This window comes from Solea senegalensis, linkage group LG13, assembly GCF_019176455.1.
Source record: "Solea senegalensis isolate Sse05_10M linkage group LG13, IFAPA_SoseM_1, whole genome shotgun sequence".
NCBI classification, from domain to species: domain Eukaryota; kingdom Metazoa; phylum Chordata; class Actinopteri; order Pleuronectiformes; family Soleidae; genus Solea; species Solea senegalensis.
Genome location: NC_058033.1, coordinates 22,376,005 through 22,399,733, shown reverse-complemented (window position 1 = coordinate 22,399,733; position 23,729 = coordinate 22,376,005). Strand labels below are relative to the sequence as shown.

The window sequence follows — 23,729 nt, the reverse complement described above, 5'->3', positions numbered from 1 at the left end:
ATGAACTCGATATGTTTGAATTAGTTTGTATGTATGTTGCTGCTTCACCTTCAGAATACATGTCCAACTCAGTAGCAGCTCCTTGTGGTGGAAAATACACATTACACTAACACTGACTGAAAACCACTGAATACTTTTAATATTCTGAAACATGAAGAAAAGATAGATGTGCTGGGGTTAGTTGTCCAGACATCATCGAGTACCAGCATATAATGATGAATATTACACACACAGGGCTTCGTGCACGTGAACGAGTATCTTCTTTCATCACTGACACTCGTCGACCCCCCACAGAGCACATGCACTGGTCACCAGTAACACAAGAGCACAGGAGGTCCAACGTTAACAAAAGAAATAAACAAAGAGAGGGAACAGTTATCTGTTTGGTAGACACTGTTGTCTCTGTAGAGGTCAGGTGACCCAGTATGTCACAGAGTCTGGGATGACTCTGACCTGTGACCCGTTTCCCTTTGGCTCATCGTCTTCTGTGATTTTATCCTCTTAGCGTTTTTATCCTCACAGTCGACTGTCACTTGAGGGTGAGGATCTTCTCTCCTCTCAGGCTTTTCTTTTCTTGTGAAAATAACATCAAAGCTTCAGCTTCAGCAGCAGCTTCAGCATCAGCATCAGCAGCAGCAGCAGCAGCAGCGGCAGCAGCAGCAGCAGCTTCAACTTCAGCAGCAGCAGCAAACTCCACAAACCCCTGTCCCTCCGGCCCCTGGTGCTGTTGTGCTCTCAGATGACAGCGGCTGAGGTGTCAGGTGTAGCAACAGCGACAGTGTCGTGTCAGGTGTCAGGTGAGCGGTGTGTGTGCAGACAGACAGACAGACAGACAGACAGATTGACCTGCAAAAACCAAACATGGAACATCTATCTTTATGTGTATATATACACATAAAGATAGATATAATAGTATATATAATATAACAAATGCAGAGTAGTTAGTTTTGACAAGGCCAAGACCAGACATCCAATAATGAACCCAGGCTTCTAACACTGCCCTCTGCTGGCTAGTGGAAGAAAAACACAAAACAAAAAAAGTCAATATCAAATTGACTTTCAAATGGAAGTTCCAGTGCACACTGATACAGGACAATATTCTACATCACACACACAGAGAATTTCATTTGATGAAGCAGGAACAAACATTTGAAGAAACCAACACGTCTTTATTAACCTCCTGTCAAACAAATATCTCTTCACAAGGAGGGGAACGAAAAAGAAGAAAGAGCTCAATGCAAACATGACATACGTGGTGTATTACAATTAAAATACAGCATGTCATGGAAATTATGAGGGAAAGAAATGAGTGTAAAAATAGAAAATAAATAGAGGTGTGAGGGAAGGAGGAGCTCCGTATTAAAGTAAGACTATTCCTCAACAGAGGCATCAGGAGAGAAGTGCTGAACTGAGCTGATTTACAGGGATTCAAGTGCATCATGAATATAAAATACTCACTTCTGACTATTGTTGGAGTTACTTCATGACTGATGTCTACAATGTTTCCATGTACTGTGAATGGTATGAATAAAATCTCCTGCTCCTTTAAATGAAGCTAAATTCAAAAGGAAACTCTGGTTCATTTAAAAAGGTGCAAAACAAACGCACAAAAATAAGGTGAAATAAATAATCTAAGCATTTTGATTTGAGTAAAACAATTTCCAGCCTCCAGTCACATCAAACACTGACAAACACTCGTTTTATCACTGTAACGAGAATGAATCATCATAATCACAATTATCTTTTCTTCTCAGTAATAACAATCAACTCATCTTCTCTCCTCTGCTCCTCATCAATGCCTGTACATCCACATTCACCTGATCCTCACCTGTCAAAGGAGAAGTCTCAATATAAAGAGCACCATGACATGTGTAATCAGAGAAGATCAACATCATGAAACAACAAAACCTGGTCCTGGTGTGGACCTTTGTGGGCTACACACGCTTTCTTCTTCTCCTTCTCTGCCAGTGCAGCACTCAGTGAGGTGAAGCTGCACTGACGCGTGTTCGCTCAGAGAGGAGGAAGCAGAGAGACGACTCAGAGGATTTGGGGGGATGCAGAGAGCTGACGTCTCCTTCCTTTCACAGTCTTTTCCTCTCTCGTCTTCTACTTTTCTCCTGGGCAACAGCGTCCAATGGACCGGTTTCCGTGACAACCATGACACAAGCTTATCTTAGAGGGGAGATGGACGTGGCAGAGTGTGTCTGTGAGTGAGTGAGTGTGCAGTCGATGGATAAATGTGACACTTTAAACACCACTTGTCCTTTTGTATGTGAGTGTAAATGTATCGTTGCATTGTCGATGTTTTCTCAGGTCAAAATAAATTCAGTTCATTCTTCGTTTCACGTTCGTTTAGACGAAGGCCTCGGCGTGGTCCGAGTCGTTGATCTTGATGTAGATCTTGACTTTATCTTCCTTCTGCTGTTTCTGCCTGTTGAGCGTGTGTCTGTAGTAGAGCAGGTAGACGGGCAGCAGGAAGCCCATCATGCTGAGGACAAGGAGTCCAATGTTCACCTGGAGGACGACACCAGCGTTAAACGTGCCCGAGTGTGTGTGTGTGTGTGTGTGTGTGTGCGCGTGTGCGTGTGTGCATGTTCATACCCAGAGCGGGTCGCCCTCCAGAGGTCCCATCATAGCCAAGAACAGAGGCTGCTGCAGCAGAGCGAACACGGCGCTCACCAAAGACTGCATTCCTGTGAGACTGCCAAACTGAGAGGAAGGATACCTGGAGAAGGAGGAGGAGGAGGAGGAGGAGGAGGAGAGGGAGTCACATCTTATACTGTATATGTGTATATTCAAAAAAAGCTAAGATGTAGATGGTGTTTGTGAGACTTACACAGCGGCATAAAGACCACCGACAGCAGAGTGAATGAATCCTCTGACCACAGTGTGTAAGACAAACGAGACGATCTGAAACAGAAGACACAGATCATTATAGACCACAGGTGATGTTTCAGCTTCTTTCTAATCATTTTATTTTATCTATTATATTTTTTATGTGGCATCGATATGCAAATTAAATATTGTAGTAATGACCAAAAATTGCATTTGAGCTGCAAATCTTTAAAGTAACACTGTAGAAATGTAAAGTAATCCTCTTACACGTCTACATGTATAAATGTAATTAAAATAAATCAATTCAAAGTAAGTAGAAGAATTGCCACTGTAATGTTAATGTGTCCGCCTCTGTTTTTCAGTGTTTATTTAGTTTACACTCTTTTCTGTATTTATCTGACTCATAAACTGTTTATCTAATTGGTTTTTCACATGCAATCATCTCTAGAGTTTACAGAAAATGTTATATCCAGCACATATGCAACAACGTTTTGTTAGTGGCAGAGTTTCAAAGTGGTTCAATGTCATAGAAAGGCAACGGTAACTCATGTAACAGATACAGGACACAGTCTGACAGTTTATTATAACATAGTAACTACAGACGAACTAAACAGGAGTGAATACACCAAATACACATCAAGTCATGAAGAGGAAAAGTCCTGAGTCTTAAGAAGTGAACAGAAGTGTAAAAATCAGGTTCATCAGTAACTTTATGAGAAGGAAAATCATTTTTAAAGGCCAGTAAAAGGCAGCGGAGCACTCACCTGCAGGGGGAGGTTGGGGACGAGGGACGTGATACCAAATCCTACGAGGAGGAGGTTTGTGAGGACAAAGGCTCGCAGGGCATTGGTCACCTTCTGGGTTTTCTTGTCACGGCGCTTTGGCGTTCCCTCGACCCTGGTGAAGGAGGAGAGGTCATAGATGATTCACAGGAAAGGACTATTTCTCGCTTCTGTGGACTTTCACGTCGTCTAAAAGACTCACTTGCTGAACGGTTCCTTTTCCTCTGTTCCATCATCACAGTCCTTCAGCTTCCAGTCCATGATCTGACCGATGACAGGAGTGGTCATCAGGCAGAGCAGCTGCAGCACGCCAAAGATGGAGGAGTACAGACTGACTGAGGGAAACACGGACAAACAGACATTCAAAACCTCGCACACATTACGTTAGAATATAGAAGAGATGACTTCAGTCAAACTAAAGTAAATGATTAGCCTCAGTATGATGTCATTATGAGGTGGATTCTTCTAATGATAAATGAAATGTGACGAGTTAAGTCAGTTAATGAGTACGAGCGGTTCCTAAAGCTGAACGACAGCCTAATGTCACACGATGAATGAGGGACAGTTAGAGTGTAATTACATCAACTACAGGGTAACTGTTGCCAGTGTGAGGGTTAATAATCTAATGTTTTTATTCATACCAAGTTCCATTCTCTCCACTGAAAATGAAACGGAAACCACGTCAGTCCTGATGCTTTGAAATCAGAGTGAATCAGAGTCGCAGCAGTCTGTCGTATTCTGGGTTACCTGTGTTCAGGTCTCCATCACTGAGCGACTCCAGGACACTATTCAAGGCTCCCATGTAGAACAGGAGGCGGAGCTGAGTGACAGACATGGTCACCAGGCTGAGCAGGAAGATGGGGCTGATGATGCTCTGCAGGAACGTCTGGGCTGCAACGGAGGAGAGGAAACGAGTGATGTGTAACTGAAGGACGAGGAGGAGGAGGAGGAGGTGACTGAATGAACACAACTCTGCTCTCTTACACTCCACTTTTGGTTTACAGTCCATCTCGAGGTCCATGGTGGAGAGGCAGATCTTGTTTCCATCTTTAACGGCGAGCTCCTTCTGCGTGAGGCTGCTGCCCACGCTGAGGCGACGCCCCACAGTGGTCACCTGGCGGTAGAACTGCTTCCCTGTGATTTTGTGGTCAAAGCCCAGCCAGCTGAACTTGATCTTCACACTGAGCGCAGGTGTGGAGTGAAGAGGAGGAGGACAGAGGAGAGGAAACAGTGAACATTAGAAACTAACACTGGTGACGAGCCTTAATGTGAAACAGTCAGTTTTTGTTTTTTGCTGAACAAGCCAATAAAAGTATGATGAGTTCAGTGATGAGTGTGCACATGGACTTTAACCGCACAATAACTGCACAATATTTCACATATTACATCATTATTGGTAAAATAGTGTCAGTGCTGACGGCTCTTAGTCGACTCGTCTAACTGTTTTTAATTCTACTTGAACTTCAACTAGAGCTGAAACAATGAATCGATTATTAAATGAATCGTCAAACTATTCAAAGCTTTTTTTCATGAATTAAAACAAGATTTCTCATTGTTTCAGCTTCTTAAATGTGAATGTTTTCTGGTTCCGTTGCATTATAAACATCCACTGTGTCAGTGTGGTACTGACGTGTAGTCCATGTCCTCTGGTCCAGGGAACGGCTCCAGCGGCCAGTTGAAGAAGCAGTTGAGGAAGACGAGTCCTGCGCAGGCGGCCCACACCACCAGGATAGTGATGAAAGGGATTCCAAGATCATAGATCACCTGTGCACAGGTGTGAGTCATAAACATCATACAACAGAACACAATATAAGTGCGTCTGGATCCATAACACACAGAGCAGACACGTGTCAGTGATTATTACCTTGACACCAGGGAAGGTGACGGCAGAGGAGGCGTAAGAGCCAATCATCAGAGCGATGAAGGTGGAGCGCAGGTCCCCAAACATACTGGGCAGCTAAAAACCACAAAGAACGGTCAACAGTTAATAGTCGTCACAAACGTCACAACAACTCACTCAACAAGTGAAGTAAGTGTGTAAGTGTGAGTATAAAGCCTGGATCAGGATCTCAGCTGCTCTGTCGCTGCTCTGAGGTCAGAGAGAGAGAGACGGGGGGACACTCGGGGAACTGGGGTCAGAGTGGACAGTGGGAAGCAATTAGTTTCAAAGAACATCAGGGAAAACAAAACAGCAACAGCGTGATATGGAACTCCAGGAAAAGCAATATGATATGACACAGCTGCACTGATGCGGTACATACAGTACAAACTATACAGCTGAAACAATCAGCCAGGGCGGCTGAGGTGATGGAGAGGAAACATTTAACAGACTGTAAGACTGTAAGAGCAATAAAACACGCACTTCTACAAACTGTTCTGTTTTCAAATGACTAAACAACAAGAGGTTTGTGTTTGTGTTTGAGGAACAGTGACGCACACAGTTACACACAAAATGATTTTAAAGAAAGAAAAGAAAGCGCTTTCTAATACTTACAGGTAATTTAGTAACTGTAGGACAAACCTGTGTGACCTTTGTCAGGGAGCCAGTGAAGGCCAATGGAGTGTTGCAAATGAATAAATGGTCTAAGGTCTGAGTCATCATCAAAGAGCCAAGGAGCAATACACAGTCTAATTATTAACCCGACATCGAGGCGTTTACATACAGCACGGCAGGTTGTGAAAGACGTGGACATGAGGAGGAAAACATGTTTTCTTCTTCCTGTGACCTTCAGCCCTAAATCAAGGTTTCACTGCATCACTGAGACTAATGAGAGATTTACACCCGCACAACAAAAAGCACATGTCGTCTGTGGTGGAGTAGAAATGTAGTGTTTTATTGAGGAATGTCGTGGCGCAGAGCCCAGCATCACCATGGCTCAGCCCGGGACTGCTGGGTTTGTCACCGTGGCTTTGACTGATGGCGTAACGGGAGGATAAAGGCAGGAGGAGGAGGAGGAGGAGGAGGAGGAGGAGGAATGGTGAGGAACTGACCCTCTCAACTCTCTAAATCCTCACTTGTTTTTCTGTCAGTGTGTTTGGTTACACGTCACACAATGTGTGATAATACAGATATAAGGAGACTATATTTGTCCAGTTTCTGGAAAGATCCATTTTTAAATGACTCACTTAGATTAGAATTAGATTATATAATATACTAGATTATACCTGGACAGAAGGAAATATGGATAAACTGCCACAGGTGATCACTTAAGTCAGTGTTCTGTGGATGATGTGCTGGATTTGCTAACTCTGTGCTGTGACGCAGTAATTACTGCAGTGGTAAGTGATTTTTGAAGCATTGTGGTGGTTCTGTTCCTCATCTTCACTCTCCATATGAGTTTGTGCTTCCTGATTTTAAGAGCTGAGCTCACTTGTCGACAAGAAGACAGCAAGCAGTGTGTGTGTGTGTGTGTGTGTATGTGTGTTAACCCTAACTCAGCAAACTATTACAGCAGCACATACGAGGACAGGAAATACACATCTGAACAAACACTGTGTGGCAGGTGCAGCGAGGGGAATTCAGAGCGCGCGCGCACACACACACACACACACACACACACACACGCGCACAGACACTTACTGTGAGGGAGGTGAAGGTCATGCACATGCCCCCGAAGCCATTGAAAGTCAGGGCGAGGAAGATGAGGACAGAGAGTTCTGTAAATGACACACATCAGGTCAGGAGTGTGTCCTGAAACAAACTAGTGTAAAAACAGAACGTGTTTCTTTGAGCTCACTCACCGTTGGGTTTGTAAGCTCCGTACGCGATGAGCAGGCAGGACAATCCGAAGCACGTGCTGAAAACACATGAAACGTCAAATGTTTTCAGTGACAATTGCAGAACAACTAAATCTGTCTCTCTGTCTGCGTCTTAAAGGTCCAGTTTTAAAGTGTTAAAGTGTTAAAGCTGTCACTAAAGTCACACGTCCACAGCCGAGAAGCATCAGACCATCTGAAGTAATTACTGCTGCACACTCATTTGTGAACGAGACAGTGATGTTTGGTTGTTTTGCACTCACACCACATTCATAGACAAAGAGTTACAATAAATGATGTTGTAACATGTTTATGGAATAGCATGTCACCTGATTAATTAGAATCTGATTTTTGGGACAAGTTGATAACCTTAGAATAAAGCTTTTAGATTGACGTTAGACTCTGTCCTTGTGTGTTTGCGTTTTGAAGACGCTGACCTCACAAACGAGGACAAATGGCTTAAATGGCATAAACCAGCTGAGAAGAAGGAAATGAGAGGAACGAGAGAATTGTGAAATACTGTGTGAGTGTTTGTTGTCCTCTGCAGTCTCTCCATTCTTACACACTGGACATTTGAAGCTAGAACACAGAGAACGTGGACCCTTCTTGTTTGCATACCTGCCCAGCAGTCGTAGCTTGCGAGGCCCATATTTATCCATGACGATCCCCAGGGGCAGCGTGATGGCCGACAGCAGGAAGGAGCCCACTGTGAACGCCAGGTTCAGCATCTCGTCTTGTTCCTTACAGATGAGCCAGCCGTTCATCCGCAGGGGTCCGTCCGCGGGGACAAGGGGCCTCATCTCCACACCGTCCCCCAGACCGGCCGCGGCAGCCTCGTCCTCGTAATAGTCAGCGTACTCATCGGGGGTCGGCGTCGGCTCGGGCAGCGTCAGATTATAGCTCGAGCTGTTGCCTGGAAAAAAAGATGTGAGTGTGGTCATTGAAAGTCAGAAACATTGTTGCATCACGTAGAGTGACTTTAGTGCACAGGGAAACATGGCTTCATGTTGGACTGATGACATTCAAAGGTGTTGCATCCACATGTAGAGAGGAGGTGAAACTGGATCAGATATCAGAAAAACATCTGTCCTGTAAAGCTTCAGCAAGCACAGGTAACATTGTAAAGTGAGGCGTCCACGACCACCGTCATGTGACCAGGACACGAGTGAGGGCTGCAAATGTCTGTCACGCATTTAAAACATCGAGCTAGAACTCGTCACATATGCACCGAACACTTGCAGAGTGACGTGTATTTAAAAAACAACAACACAGAAAACAGTCTGAAAATCATTGAGATCCGGAGCAGAAGCAAAACACACAGAGACAAACGTTGATCCTGACAGATCTCCTCCTCAGATTAGTCCAACGCCACAGATAAAAAGTCATAAGCTGATACTCGCAATAAACCTTTAATTATCATCACGATGAAGAAGTCCAAAAGTTTATGGCAGATCAAAGTGAGCAGCAGTTTGTAGTTGTTCACTTTGGCTGAATTACATCAGGAAACACTGTGATAGACTTTGTTACTCAGACAAACTTTAAAATTAAAATAATATTTGATGTTTTTGGGTTAAAGTTTGTGAAAGACTTGATTGATTGATTGATTGATTGACATCTACCTCATCAGTCACATTATGTGATAATGCAGTCTAAAAGGTGTGTGTGTTTGTGGGGAACTCTTAAATAAAACAGATAATATAAAGTCATGTGCAGCTTGTAGGATAAGCAGCAGCAGCAGCAGCAGCAGCAGAAAGGTACAAATGTAATAAAAGATTCTAAATAAAAACATAACTTTAGTTTGATGCTGAAGATGAGTGATTGCTGCTGACGCTAAAAAAGCAGTGCCTCGGCTAAATACGCAGCTTATCAAAGTTCATCTGTGCCCTCTGTGAACTCTGACCTTCCAATATAAAATCAAGCTCTGAACATTAAACTTATATCTGCTGCACGTGCACAAGTTTCCGATCGCTATCTCACGCTCCACCTTTGTGTTTTTACTGTTTTCTACTGTTCATCACTTCACTATCAGTCGTCTCCTCCTTCGAGCTCTTTATCTGTGGACTTCGCTCTTCCATATTAGCAGCAATAAAACACCGCGGCATGTCATATCAGTCACGTGTCAGAAAAAAGCTGAGCTGGTGCTGCAGTCACATCGAGATAAGACGGTGGTGGTGGTGGTGGAGCTGCGTGAGGTCACCTACGCTTGTGGATGCTCAGCAGTAACTACTGTGTCCTGTATGTGAGTCACTGGAGGCCTAATGTTCCAGCTGGACACACACATTATTAGTGAGGTAAAGTCAGGAGGGTTTATGAGGCGGCACATAATGAGACAGAGAAAGATTCTTTTACTCTTTAACTCTGTGCTCACTTCACCAACCTACAAACCTCCTCTACTCCAGTTTAATCTCCAGGGTCCTTAAAATACAAGTGAAGACCTTTTCACAGGACACTCCTGTTCTTCTAGGAGAGAAAAGGAGGTGTGGAGTTACAGCTTTTAAATAAAAGTCTGGTTCCAAATCAAGATGCAGCTTACTGACTCTCACGCATTTGCATTTCAAGACAATCAAGACTTTCCCTGATCATTTGCATTATTATAATGAAAGAGTAAAATCAGAGACTGTGAGACTCACCTTCCTCGTTGCACATGTAAGAGTAGAAGCCCTCTGACTTGAGCATGATGAGGAGCGAGCCCCATCCCAGCAGCACCGCAGAGAACAGCAGATTCTCGATAATCGCAGTCACTGCCATCCACCAGCGCCTGGCGAAGGCTGAGGCCAGGGTCGGAGCCATGGCTGAGGACAGAGGAGACGAGGAGCTGGAGGAGGTGGAAGAAGAGCGGGGAGAGAGAGACAGAGAGAGAGGGAGGGAGAGGGAGAGCAGCAGAGAGGGGAGAGAAGTGGAGCTGTGCAGAGAGCCTCCCTGACTGACACTCAGGATGGAGGATCACTGATCACTTATCTGTGAAGAGGAAGGGGGAGGTTCCACAGTTAGCCTATCACTGATGTCACTGCAGGACAGGAGTTTGTCTAAGATCACAAGATTAAAAACAACTTCTGACCAAACTGTAACTTGATGTAAAGTATGAAATAAAGTATCAGTTAAATGTGTTTTCTTGGTTGATTGCATTTCCCCTTTTCTACTAAACACAGGAACAATGAGTGGTGAATGATTAACTGGGTTATTACATCAGTCAGCTCTGACAGAGAAGTGAAGCAGCATCCACGGCTCCACGGTGCTGTCACAGTCACAGGACTGGCTCAAACTGGACTCAGAGAGAAATGTGGGGGTCCCTCACTGCTCCCTCACCCCCAGGCCCCGCGGTCTCTACCTCCTCTTTTCCTACACGGCCCCTAATAAATGTTCTCTGCGGCTCATTCAACCGCAACTCTCCTCTGCAATTATTGTGCTGCTTTGAAAAAACACTGAGGAGAAGCCAGACACACAATAAACAAATTAGCAGCTCACACAAAAACAGCTTCTCTCTCTGTGTGGAGCAGTGTAGAGCACTCACACACAAACCTGGAGCTCAGACAACTCAGTAAACCTCATGGAAAAATACACGAAATATTAGGAAAGTTTTGTATATTTGTTGCTTTTCATTAAGTTTAATAATCTGTGTGTGTCGACAGAATTCTTTACCTCTGCAGCGTCCAGCTTCTCCCTCTCTGGTCACTTTTAATCTGTAACAAACCAGGTTTATATACACAGCGACTGTATTCACACGGCGCCCCCTGCTGACAACAAACATGTACAGACGTCTGTTTTTTTAGTTTGGTTTTTATCAAAGTCACTTTTAAATCTCTTCTTAAAACTCATTTTTAAAGACTTGCTTTTATGTGATGACGTCCTGTTATCCTTTTATTTATCTCTTTTTATCCAGAGCGTCAACCAGCGCTTATCCTTTCATCACACTGTTTTTTTTCCTAGCTCTGTATGTAAAAGCACTTTGTAAGTTGCTGTTTTTAAAAGTGCTATATAAATAAAGCTTTACTCACTTACTTAGTGTGCAAAGGGAAATGCTTCATCTGGACAAAGGGAAATAATGAATGAAGCCACTAATGAATGAAGCCACTCATTGTTTTAACCCACAAGAGTGAGGTTAAAACATGACGCACTGTTACAGACAAATCCACCGTCGTCAGGATCAATGAGAGGAGATGAGGCCGACTGAAGTGTTTACCAGGATATGATCTGTTCATCAATCACTTATCTGATTTACATTCTTACAGAGTCCATTAGAACAGAAACAGCTGTTTCTCAACACCTTCTTACAGAAGATTGATCCCCGCTGCTGCTGCTGCTGCTGCTGCTATCACATGATTAACTATCCTCACACGGCCCTTTGTTTGAGTGGATGAAGCCGTTCAGTTTAATTTGAATATGAACGAATCAATGATGACAAAACGTCGTCAATAACTAAAACACAGCAGCAGAATTTCAGGTTTGTAAAAAAGAAGTAAAGTGAAGTCACTCATTAGTTTCTAGAGATTTTAGTTCTTCAGATAATTTCCAGAGAGTAGATTATAGAACATAATCTCTGTTGTGTCTAAACACGTAAAGCTCAGTTACTACTATATTATTACCCATTATTAGAATTACTAATAAAAAGGTCTGGAGCTGCATTTTTATTTTCACATTTTAAAAGTGAACGTGACATCATGAGCGAGCTGGAAGTGAAATCCCGTTCTTCATGTTTGAGAGGAATGAACGTGTCAGTCACTCTGTGAGTGAACAGTCGACACACACACACACACACACACACACACACACACACACACACACACACACACACACACACACACACACACACACACACACACACACACACACACACACACACACACACACACACACACACACACACTGATATGGTAATTTGTGTGTGGTGATTACTGTGATCAATGACTTTGATTAAAGGTCAAAAACAAACAAACAAACACGTAGTTTTTAGCAAACACATGAGTATTTGATGTATTGGTGTGTCAACGCTGGAGGAAGCAGAGAGTGTGTTTATGATCTGTCGTGATTGATTGATTATAAACTCATTATAAAACACACAGCTCGTCTCATTTCCTTTAACCTTATCAAAAACATTTATTGATCTGATCAGCCGCCACAGGACAGCACATGTTTGCAGGAATTCCACGTAAAAGTTACTGTGTTTGTAATAAAAGCTGCAAAAAATCATCAGACAACAATAAAAAACTTTTTGAAGGTAACGCCACCTTGTGGTGATACGTGGTTCTAGCACTTTTAAACAGCAGACAGAATGAATTCTTTGGTGAAATAAAATACAGCAGTGCTTTGTGACAGTCAGAGAACAGAACCACACACAGTCATATCTATATACAGTACAACACACATACATGCACAACTAGATTTGTCCCTGGAGCTGTCGAGTGCTTCTCTGTGGTTACATACAGTCCAGTGTCGTCAGTGCAGCTCACCTACAGTAACAAGACGAGCGCGAGCGTGAGCAGCAGCACCTTCATGGAGCCTTCAGCGTCCGGGGCTGGAAAAGGAAACACAGATCAGACACAGAGAGGGACGGACATTACTGGACGCATAGACAGTGAAACACTTCACAGCCTCTGGTCATCCTATTCCATTGTTTACACACAAAATGACAAAAGGTGTTTACCTTTTGAGAAGCTTTTTTCTGGAAATAAAACAGAGTGAGAGAAGTGACACGTTAGATAAAATATCTTTAGCTTTTGCTCATGTCTTAAATTAAGTTTACTTGAATATGTAAACACACATCACACCTTTGATGGTGAAAGTGGTTTCCATGCCAGCGTGAATGTGATCCGTCACATGACAGTGGAGCAACCAAGTTCCTGGATTCCCAGCAACCATCTCCACAGTCTGGAAAGTCCCGGGGAAGAGGTCAAAGACGTCAGCACGGTGGACGCGGTCCGTCTGACACACACACACACACATGCACACACGCACACACGCACGAGAGAAACGAGAACAGAAAGAAGGAAATAAACACTTGGAGAAACTTGTTGTGGAAGCAGATAAAAGCACTTTGAATTACATAAACTCATTATCTGACAGACGAGATCCACACACTTTGTGTCTTTGCTGTGACACTAATCTGAGAGAAAGCCATCATCTCCTACTATTATTTAGATTTAATAATAACAATAATAATAATAATAATAATAATATTTCTCTGTGGTGGTGAATGTTACCTTGTAAGTAAACGTCTCAGCGTGGAAATGTACAGTGTGCATATCCACTTCATTCCCCATCCCCAGAAGATACCAGTCAACCTTCTGGCCCTGCATCATCTCCAGTCCATGGAGGTTACCGTACAGTTTCCCATTGATCCCTTTAATACACAGTCACATAAAAGAATCATCCCAAACTGTTTTATAGGTCATACATTTCTATCTACAAACTCCTTTCCCACTGGGATTATTCAAGTTTTCTCATCGATCATAGAGTCAATCAATCTCAAAAGTTTGTTCCACTTTCTTCTGAACTCTCACCGTGCATCATGTTGCTCTCTTCAAAGTCTTCGTCTCTCGTGAAGGTGCCAGGATCAACGCCGAGGTACGTCCTGATGTTTTCATCCACGTACCACGACTGGTTTTCATCGTGCACCATAAAGAGCAGCGCAAACTCCTTCTCCACGTCTGCCCTCGCTCTGCCGGGCCCCTCGCCGTGCTGCAGAGTCCCGGGCCTGCAGATCACCAGAGGCCCCAGCAGACCACTGTACAGGTCCTGAACATCAACAGATGAAGCCGCTGTCACAAACAACTATTACCTCAACTAACCATGCAGGCAAAATGATAATAATAATACTAATAATACTAATAATACTAATAACAGACGCTTTTTAAAAACAAGGAAGCACACAGAGAAAAAAAATGAATACATTTTAAGGATGGAAGCATGTGCACAAAGCAAAATAACAAAAACACAACATGTATCGCAGGTCTAATGATAATAATAATAATAATAATTAATACATCATAAAAGTGTAAAGTTAAATTCAGTGAACTGAAGTCAGTGTTTAGACGTCGCCCTGCTCCAACACACCTGATTCAAATGAATGAATGGCTCGTTACCAGGGTTTCTCAGAGCTGATCATTTTAATCAGGATTAAGTTCAAGTAAAAAAGCACCAGAGAACAGAACATTCAGCAGCTACTAGAAGTTGATTCCAGCAGAGGGCAGTGTGGAGTAAGAGTACCTTAATGAAGTCAACGTTGGAGAAATAGGCGTAAGATATGCAGTTAGGATCTGTGACTCCAGGACCAGAGCTTACAGGAACGTCCCACGTCATTTCAAGAATGAGACCTGAAGGAAAATCAACACAGAATAAATGTCAGTGCTGTGTTTTTTACGTTTGATTTATTTTACTCAAATTTGATTCTCACCAGGTTTGACAGGAACGTGAGCGCCACTCGCTTTGACTCCATGTGCACCGATGGAGTACGGCCGACTGGCTTTGTTCTTAAATGTGATCACAATCTGCTCTCCGACCTCGGCTTTGATTAATGGACCTACAAAAGAGAAGAAACCCGGGGTCTTTGGGGGGGAAAAAAGGCTAATAAATCATACAGAGCAGCTGAGCTGTACATACCCAGAATCCCCAGGTGCTGTTGACTGGACGTCCGAATCTTCTGAATTCTGAAGGTTTCATCCGTGTATTCTCTGTAAACCACCTTCTTGTAGCGTGATCCAATTCTGTTCTCTGCTTTCTCCACAAAAGTGCTGCCTGGACTGGGAGACATGTACCAATTTGCTTCCATTAACAAACAGTAATAAGTTGGACCGCTAATCACAGGCTGAAATACATCATCCTACAATTACCACACTCACACACCTGTCCTCTGATGTGGCCTGGTGCTTCTCCAGCTCCCAGTCTCTCGCGGGAGAATAGTCCCACTCCAGTTCTTCAGCACTAATAAAGTACTGGACAGTCTTGGTCGGCTGCGTTCGGGTGGCATTGACCTTACGCCCCGGGCAGAGGCCGACTCTGTACTGCTGCCTCATGCCAGCTGAGAAGTGGTCTGTGACTCTGCAGCTCACCTCATACACACCTGACAGGAGAGTGAGAACAGGTAAAGTATGTGTGGCTCTTGTCTACCTGCAGTTAAAAAGGCCCTGAGCATCTGCACAGCACCTGCCTGAACGTGCTTTTGTGGTCAGGACGTGACCACGTTTGTCTCTTAGTGTCGTAGTCTGTGAGCAGCATGACTCAGAAAGTAAACGACTTCCGTCTCTGCCAAATCATTGTAAAAAAAAAAAACTGGTTTGCACCTTTATCTTGCACAGTTTATTGAGCAGCTGAAGCTGTGCTGTAAAGCTGTGGTTAGCAGTGTGTCACAGTGTGTGACTGCTGCAACGAAACGTAACCTTGAAACAACAGGATATTATCTGAGTGTGATCTGTGTTACATCACTTTGACTTCAAAACACAACACAACATTCATCTTGGTCTTCTGTGACATTCAGAATACTTCTGCTGTTACACATTTTCCTCTTTAGATCTGAATTTACTGACAAAACATTTTCTGTTAACTTAAAAACTAAAACTATAAGTAAAGAATAAGTTAATACAAAAAATAAAAACCAAGTGGATAACCTTATAAAGTTGTTTAAATTTTAAAGTCAACATCCTTTAATGTGGAATTTCCTGGTACAGAAATGGGACAGGGTCACGCCCTCAGATGAGGACAGACTTCCCGTTGACACGAGTGGAGCGTCCTGTGTGTGAATGTAAAGAGAGACGTGACTGACCAGGCATGTTGGGCTGCATGGCGACAGTCGCAGTGATGTGAGGGAACAGGTTGACAGTGTCTCGTGTCGTGCTCTGCTTCTTAAAGGTGTTCCCTTCAAAATAAACTCCATGGATGTCCACCTCTGTACCTAGCCCAAAGGTGTACCACCAAACTTTGTCCCCGGCACACATATCCAGTCCGTCAAGGTTCCCATACATGCGTCCATTTACAGCTTCAACGAGGGAGACGATTTACAGAGGAAAACATGGAGAGTAGTCAGAAAACAGCACTTCAAATACACAAATACACTTCATCCCCATCAAGTAACAAATAATCAAAGAAAACACAGACAGTGAAATAAAATGCCATCTCATTTCTTGATTACCATGCATCTTGTTGCTCTCCACAAAGTCGTCAGCTTCTGGGTCGCTCTGGTTGCTTCCAAATCTCTCAATATTCTCCTCCAAATACCAGCTCATGTTTTCATCCATTACAGAAAAGAGAAGGAAGAACTCCTTGTCCACGCCTTTCTATGAAGCAATCCACACACAGTGCAAGAGATAAGAGGAGCTCAGAGCGGCTGCAGACGGTGGCTACAGTTAAAAAGCATGAAAACTAATGAGATGTTTTACATCAGTTTTACGTCTGTAAAGTGGTACCTGGGTTCCGTTCGCCCCCAGCATGCCTTTCTTGCACACGAGCAGAGGTCCCACTAATCCAGAGTTGGTGTCCACGGCCGGATCAGTGGCAGAGTAGTATAAGTAGGGGATACAGGGGGAATCAGATGAAGATGGACCTTCTAGGACCTGCCAGGTGTAGATGAAGCTCTCACCTGGACCGACGCGAGAGCCGGGCTTGTCAACACCTACAGCAAAGCAAAAAAAATGGTTTCACTGAAGCCATTTCTTCATCATTTGTTCATCGCACAGACAAAGATCTAAGAGATTTCCAGTGTCCTGTAAAGTTACCATCAAACCTGTCATGAAGCATAAGCAGAACAAACTAAATTACTCCCACAATGAACAACCAGAGTTTGTATCTTTGCAACTAATTTCTTTTTCGAGATATTCTGAAATTTTTCACCGTAGAGCACCACAGATGTTCAGTCTGTGGAAACACATTTGCTGAATTTTACCAGCCTTTTACTTGAAGTTTATGTGATTCTATTTAAATACCTTGAAGTTCTTTGTTTATTTATCAAACATCAGTCAGTCATCATCTAACCGATTTATCCTCCACCAGAGGGTCGCGGGGGGTGCTGTGCCAATCTCAGCTACATCGGGCGATAGGCGGGGTACACCCTGGACAGTTCGCCAGTCCATCGCAGGGCCACACACACAACTAGAGACAAACAACCATTCACTCTCACACTCACTCCTATGGTCAATTTAGAGTGTCCAATTCACCTAATCCCCACATTTTTGGACTGTGGGAGGAAGCCGGAGAACCCGGAGAGAACCCACGCACACACGGGGAGAACATGCAAACTCCATGCAGAAAGGCCCTTGTTCCAACCGGGGGCTAACCACTACACCACCGTGTGGCCCTTTATCAAACATGTTTCTTGAAAATGTCTGGTTTACCAATTCAAAATAATACCAGGTGTTACAGACAGGACACTGAAAACAGATCTTGTTGTGATTTATATTGTAAATGTGTTTAAGAAGTAGTGAAAAAAAAGATGGAGCCAGCATTGCAAGCACAGAAAGGCATATTCTGAATTATTAACCATGTTGAATACAGTTTGAGTTACAGTGACTAAATCCCAGTGTTTTCCTGTGACAGTCAGCTGCTCTCTCACCGTCCTCATAGTTGCTTCCCTGGAACTGTTTGTCATAGTGCAGACCATGAGGCTGGATGCTGTATTTTCTATCAGCCTTGTTCATGAATGTCACCCTGAGAGTGTCTCCTTCCTCTGACCTCAGCACTGGACCTGGATAAATACAAAAGAACATTGTAACCAGAGGTGCTGAGAAAAAGAGGCCGTTGGAACAAAAGAGAACAAACAAAAGAGGTGTTTTTGGCGACATTTGGAAAATCTTACCCAAGATTCCTAAATGTTCCTGATCAGGTCTTGATGGTTTTCTGATGGTGAAGGTGTTGTCTGTGTACTCTCTGTAGACCACTTTCATATATTGACCTCCAATCCTTCCTTCCTCTCTTCCAAAAAACACCTCTGATGCCCTGAGGGCGAGAATAAACCAGCTGGTCAGTCTGTGTGAGGGCTTCACTGAGTCAGGTCAGGACACAGTAACAAAGACACTGTTATTATCTACACTATGGAGCCATGTCCGGAAACCACACGCAGCCAGATAATAGGCATGTTTTGTTGGGAGGATTTAGCCTTAAATCTCTTTCATTTCACCACGAAATGAAAGAGCAATTTTCAGTGTCACTTAGCTCCATTCGTAATGAGGCTTTATTTCTCTGGACGTGTCCATCTGATGTCTCCTCTGGGACTCAAAGAGCCTGAACTAGCACTTAAAAGGATGAACAAAAATCTTTGAAATGTGACAAAATTTTTAGGGGTGGGTCTTCGCCTCTGATTGGCTCTAATCAAGATATTCCTGTACACTGCTCCCTGTGTGTGTGTGTGTGTGTGTGTGTGTGCAGCAGTCATGACAGAGAACAGCAAGATGTTTTTTCAAGATGAAGAGAAATAGTTATTCTGCAGCCATGTGATGTCTCTAAACAGAATCATAAGTGACTTTAATCATCATAATCATGTGGAGATCAGTGTCCTACTGACTATTTCACGGTAAAACTGGAGCAGGACACAACTGTCGATTACTTTTTCACGATTAATCGTTTGGTGTGCAGTATTCATTGTTTAGTAATTGATTAATAATCGATTCATCAATTCATCGTTTTAGCTCTAAACTAAATCCAGAAGAACACACAACAACAATATGGATGCCAAATTAAAACCTCTCCCATTCGACCAAAATAAATGGACATGGCCCCCAGGTCCTGTGTCGTTTAGGAGAAGTCTGGTAACAACATGGTCCCAGCTCACTCTGTGTTTGTTGGAAAACGCATTAATTGCACTGGGCCAGATAAATGATTAACCTTTTCCTTTGCAGTGACCCTGTCTGTTATCATCAAGTGCAGTAGGTTGTACTCTCCAGTATACAGTACACACCTGTCAGCGTCAGTCAGGGACACATTGTTAATCAGATCCTTGTCAGAGGGAGCGTAGCTCCACACGACTTTCTCTGCTGCCAAGAAGTAATCCCTCACAGCACCAGCGGGCGCTGTGGTGCTGGATCCATCGCCACATGACTTGACTTCATAGAAGGCCTGCATCCCAGCTAGAACAGGAGAAGGTTATAGGAGGAGGGTTATATTTAAAGGCTTTGGTTCACACCTTGAACTCCCTTATCTTTAAGCAGCTGTCACATTGCAGAGGTCAGAATAAAAAAAACAACTTTCAAAACAACCAAACTGTCATTCATCATCACTATACTTAACATGATAAGCAAAGGGTGCGAATTCTACAGTAAATAACACTTTTCTTTAAAGATACACAAATGAGAAAAGACGACGATGATGATGATAAGAAGAAACAGTAAGTGACGTGTAAGCGTGTTGAGCAAGCACGGCTCATTCAAGTCGTGGACTTTGGTCATGAGTGGAAAAGGAACTGACATGATCTCACATACACCCCGTTCTGTCCTGTATGAGCCAGCACTAAGTGATCTTCAGGGATGGCTTGATACCACTTTTTCTTGCAGATAGTGATACTGACATCAAAATCACGAGTATTACTGATATCTTTCTCAGTCTATTAAGCTGTCAATGATGTTTTTTTCAAACCTGGCCTTAAATGAATGTGTCTCGTGTGACCACGTGTGATTGGATCTCACTTCCCCACAAATGCTAACACAGACAGACGATCAGGTCAAAATGATGTGTTTAACACGTCTGACTGTAGATGTGTCTGTTGTCAACCTGTCTGTGTGTCTGTCAGGTGGAGAGAGGAAAAAGGGTGTCAAAGCACTACTCACACTGCTGTAACATGCAATAAGACTTTAGCCTTTACAAAAGAGAAACCACAAAATCAACACGAGGGCCTTAGAAGTGTGAAAATACAGTAAAACTGCAAAAGACATGAGGAGGTCCTTCATGCCTCCTGAGGATGAATTTGCTGTCTCACAAGCAAAAGTGTGAGGACTCCAGACCACCTCTGAATGTGTCCTGCTGTACATTTGAGGTCGGATCTCTCACGATGAATGTTAATACCAGGTAACAACCAGTAAAGACAGAGTAAAGAGATGAAAAGGTCAGATTCCCTACCCTGCAAGTGGTCATTAACCTGGCAGGTCAGAAGCCACTTTCCTTTAGATTTCGGGACCATCTCAGCAGTAGCAAACGTGGCTGGGAACAGGCTGAGGACATCCGTGCGGTGACCGCGGTCCAGCAGTGTATTCCCATGGAAAAAGGCAGAGTGAATGTCCACCTCGTTACCCATGCCGAACAAATGCCAGGCTACCGCACGATGCTGGCACAACTGGATCCCGGGGAGGTTTCCAAACATGTAGCCGTTAATAGCTGTCATACAGAGAAAAAAACATTACAATACATTTCATTTCAGTGCTGAATTATCTAAGAGAGACTCACCATGCATCTTGTTTGACTCTTGAAAATCAGGGTCTTCTTCATCTGGATTAGAGAGACTCTCAATGTTGTCGTCCAGGTACCAACTCAGGTTCTCATCCACTACATGGAACATCAAAAAGACATCCTGGTCCACATCATGACGGGCGGAGTCTTGGGCAGATCCTATTTGTGTTTCCTTCAAGATGCCTACACTCACACAGAGACATCAAACACAGATTGAGCATCGATTCGATTTCTTTGCCTTTTTATTGAGTTACTTGTTCATGTGGTCACATGTTCCAGGCTGTACCTTTCTTGCAAGTGAGTAAAGCCCCTATCAGTCCTGAGGAGATGTCCATGGGAGCGTCTACGTGAGAGTGGTAGACCCAGGTCAGGCAGTTTGCATCACCATCAGTGGGGGCGAATTCTGGCCTAACCTCCCAGCGGTAGGTGTAGCTGCCTCCTGGAGGGACAGAGTCGTCCTCCTTCAGCCTGCCCGACGTCCCATCTGGATAGAGCGCCCCTGGTGGCCAAATACAAGAGAAAACTAGGCATGGAGTGTAGTAGAATGATGTAAAAGTGCATAAAAGAGCTGCTTTAGTCTGCTCTCCTCTCTGTGGAGACGGCACATTTTACATCAGGACTGATGGAGGTAACGTGGAAGCTCAGCAGCTGCATACCATTCAACTACTGCTCACAAGGTCAGAGGTCAACAGGGGACAATTAGGGGACAGCTTTAATAATCACACTCTTTATCTAAGAGTTTATGAATCACGGTCTGTTCACCTTAAGATTCCTGTGTGTGAGAGAGAGACGGAGAGTTCAACAAACACAAAAATGACCAGACGTCACATTTGCACTGACCTTTGTACCATGTACTCAGCACAAGACATAGTTCAGGACACAATCACCCTTCCTATTACCACATCTCCTTTCATTCCTGCACAATGTGCTGTTTTTGGCTTCATGACAAACTTAGTTTCATTTCCAGGAAGAGACTAAAAATCCCCCCCGGCAGTTTGCGAAGGCTGGGTGAGTACAAGCGACAAAGACCCGAGGACTTAGGTGACGATGTCGCTCTGTCATTGAAAATATGCGTACATGCGTAAATATGAGTCATTTTTTTGCTCACACAGCACATGCATCATATTCCCTTGTGTTTCGTCTTTTCTGCCCTTCATTATTTCAATGTCAGAGGCAGTAGAGGCATCAGAGGGTAACACAAAAGCAAAGGCTTTAGTCTCATCACGCTTTGACCAAATAAAATATGTATATTTCTATGTGCACGTGCAGGGGTTTGGTTGATTTAACATTATACCTTCTGCATCCTTCTCATAGAAAACTCCATGAGGATGCATGGAGTAGTTCCTGGATGCAAAGTTCCTCAGGTGGACCACGATAACGTCGTCGACCTCAGCTCGCAGCACTGGACCCAGGAAGCCCAACCAAACTGGTTGGGGGACCCGTTTGCTGTACGTCGCATCCGTGTACTGTCGGAACATGGCTTTCTTATAAACCCTGCCGATGCGGTTGGGTCCTCTTTCCAGGAAAATGGACGCATGCCTGAAATAGAAGTGGAAATAAGACACAGGAGATAGATGATTTAAAAAAACACTCATATTTCATGTCTGACAGGAGGTCGGAAGAAGTCTAGACGACAAAGATGTAATGCAGCAGAGCAAACTGTAACCAGTTGTATCTCTCAAACACTTAAGACTCGTCAGGATTGTGATTACAAGTTTCTCTTGGCTAATAACCCGCTACATCATCACAACAACAAGGCAAGTGTAAGTGACAATGATGATACAAACGTATTTAACTGATATGGAACACACTGACATCCTTGCTGACAGTCTGACGAAAGGAGATTTTTATAAAATAGTTGTTTAGTGCTCGTGGGCAAGCACCATGTAAGTCAGTAAAGTCCTGCATTATGAATGTTACATGACATATGCTCATAAAAAGAAGGCAGTCATTCTGATGTTTTGTACTTTTGCTACAGGAATCTTAAGCGGTTTTATTTAGTTTTGAGCGTCTTTAAAGATCAAGAGAGTTTCCCAAATCTGCCCAAATTTCTAGATAATACGTGATGCACAGTACAGCCCTAAAGAAACATAGTCACTGAAATATCTAAAGCTTAATGGCAAAGCACAGTAAACGTTCATAATGACACTGTGGTCACGCTCTGTTATATATGAAACATCACAGTACAGGTCTGTGTGGTGAAGACATTCTGAAAGTGAGTGTATTTCCGTCACTTGATTGCATGAGGTGAGACGATCACCTTCCTCTTTAAGGCACAACTATGTATTCTGAGGTCGAGACACTAAATACAACTGCAACTCAATTATTATTATTACCATGAGTAATCATAGGATATACATAGTATATATACACACACATATGTGTATATAAAAATAATATTGAATTATGTTTGATGTGAATTATACATTTTCTATATACCACATAAACCCACCACCATATTTGGAAATTATATGTGTGTGTGTGTGTGTGTGTGTAAGTGTGAGGTCAGGTACAGTATTGTATTATTTCAAATTCTAGCAGCGCCCCTGTAATTAGACCGGATAATTAGGGTTTATCACCAATTATTAGTCACTTACATGTGATGTATAATTAACTGTCAAAACTCACTCGTCTGCTTCGATGAGTTCCCCGTTGAGCAGATTCTTTCCACTTGGCGCGTAATCCCACGCGTCCTCAATAATCCCAACATAGTAAACTCTCTCTTTGCCCTCCGCCCCGGAGGAGAGGAGCAGCAGCAGCAGCAGCGAACCGCCGGCCAGCAGCCGCAAACACAGCTCCATGTCCGGGTTAGTCTCGACTGTCGCAGGGAGTTGTGGTTCCACACGCACGTGAAAGTGTGAATGACTGCTCCATATAAGCACGCAGGCGGATTCCTGTCTTCCTGTTGTTGATGCTGCAGCTGCTCCTCTCACCAGAGCGCGCAGTGCACAGGAAAAAAAGGAGAAAACAGTCGGTCCATTCAGAGAAGAGAGTGAG

At 43.5% G+C, this 23,729-nt stretch overlaps 2 protein-coding genes across 2 annotated transcripts; both read right to left on the bottom strand.

The window, feature by feature from the left end:
• Positions 1-1,148: 1,148 nt before the first annotated feature.
• Positions 1,149-10,218, bottom strand: slc43a2b (solute carrier family 43 member 2b). The gene is made up of 13 exons (XM_044042797.1): positions 10,004-10,218; positions 7,992-8,286; positions 7,359-7,414; positions 7,198-7,274; positions 5,482-5,574; positions 5,248-5,381; positions 4,602-4,798; positions 4,365-4,508; positions 3,820-3,952; positions 3,600-3,732; positions 2,837-2,910; positions 2,602-2,725; positions 1,149-2,514 (listed from the first exon to the last, which is right to left on the bottom strand). Exons 1-13 carry the CDS (start codon positions 10,161-10,163, stop codon positions 2,353-2,355), a joined length of 1,782 nt encoding a protein of 593 aa, XP_043898732.1. The 5' UTR covers positions 10,164-10,218; the 3' UTR covers positions 1,149-2,352.
• A 2,224-nt stretch (positions 10,219-12,442) lies between these two features.
• Positions 12,443-23,696, bottom strand: LOC122779402 (ferroxidase HEPHL1-like). Its single transcript, XM_044041708.1, has 20 exons — positions 23,361-23,696; positions 22,027-22,271; positions 21,019-21,231; positions 20,730-20,915; positions 20,406-20,660; positions 19,252-19,420; positions 18,154-18,293; positions 17,911-18,042; positions 16,769-16,974; positions 16,495-16,639; positions 16,129-16,341; positions 15,213-15,429; positions 14,970-15,109; positions 14,764-14,889; positions 14,577-14,683; positions 13,871-14,105; positions 13,571-13,710; positions 13,139-13,292; positions 13,015-13,032; positions 12,443-12,885 (listed from the first exon to the last, which is right to left on the bottom strand). The coding sequence occupies exons 1-20, from the start codon at positions 23,531-23,533 to the stop codon at positions 12,821-12,823; spliced, it is 3,279 nt and encodes a 1,092-aa protein (XP_043897643.1). The 5' UTR covers positions 23,534-23,696; the 3' UTR covers positions 12,443-12,820.
• Between the last annotated feature and the right edge of the window lie 33 nt (positions 23,697-23,729).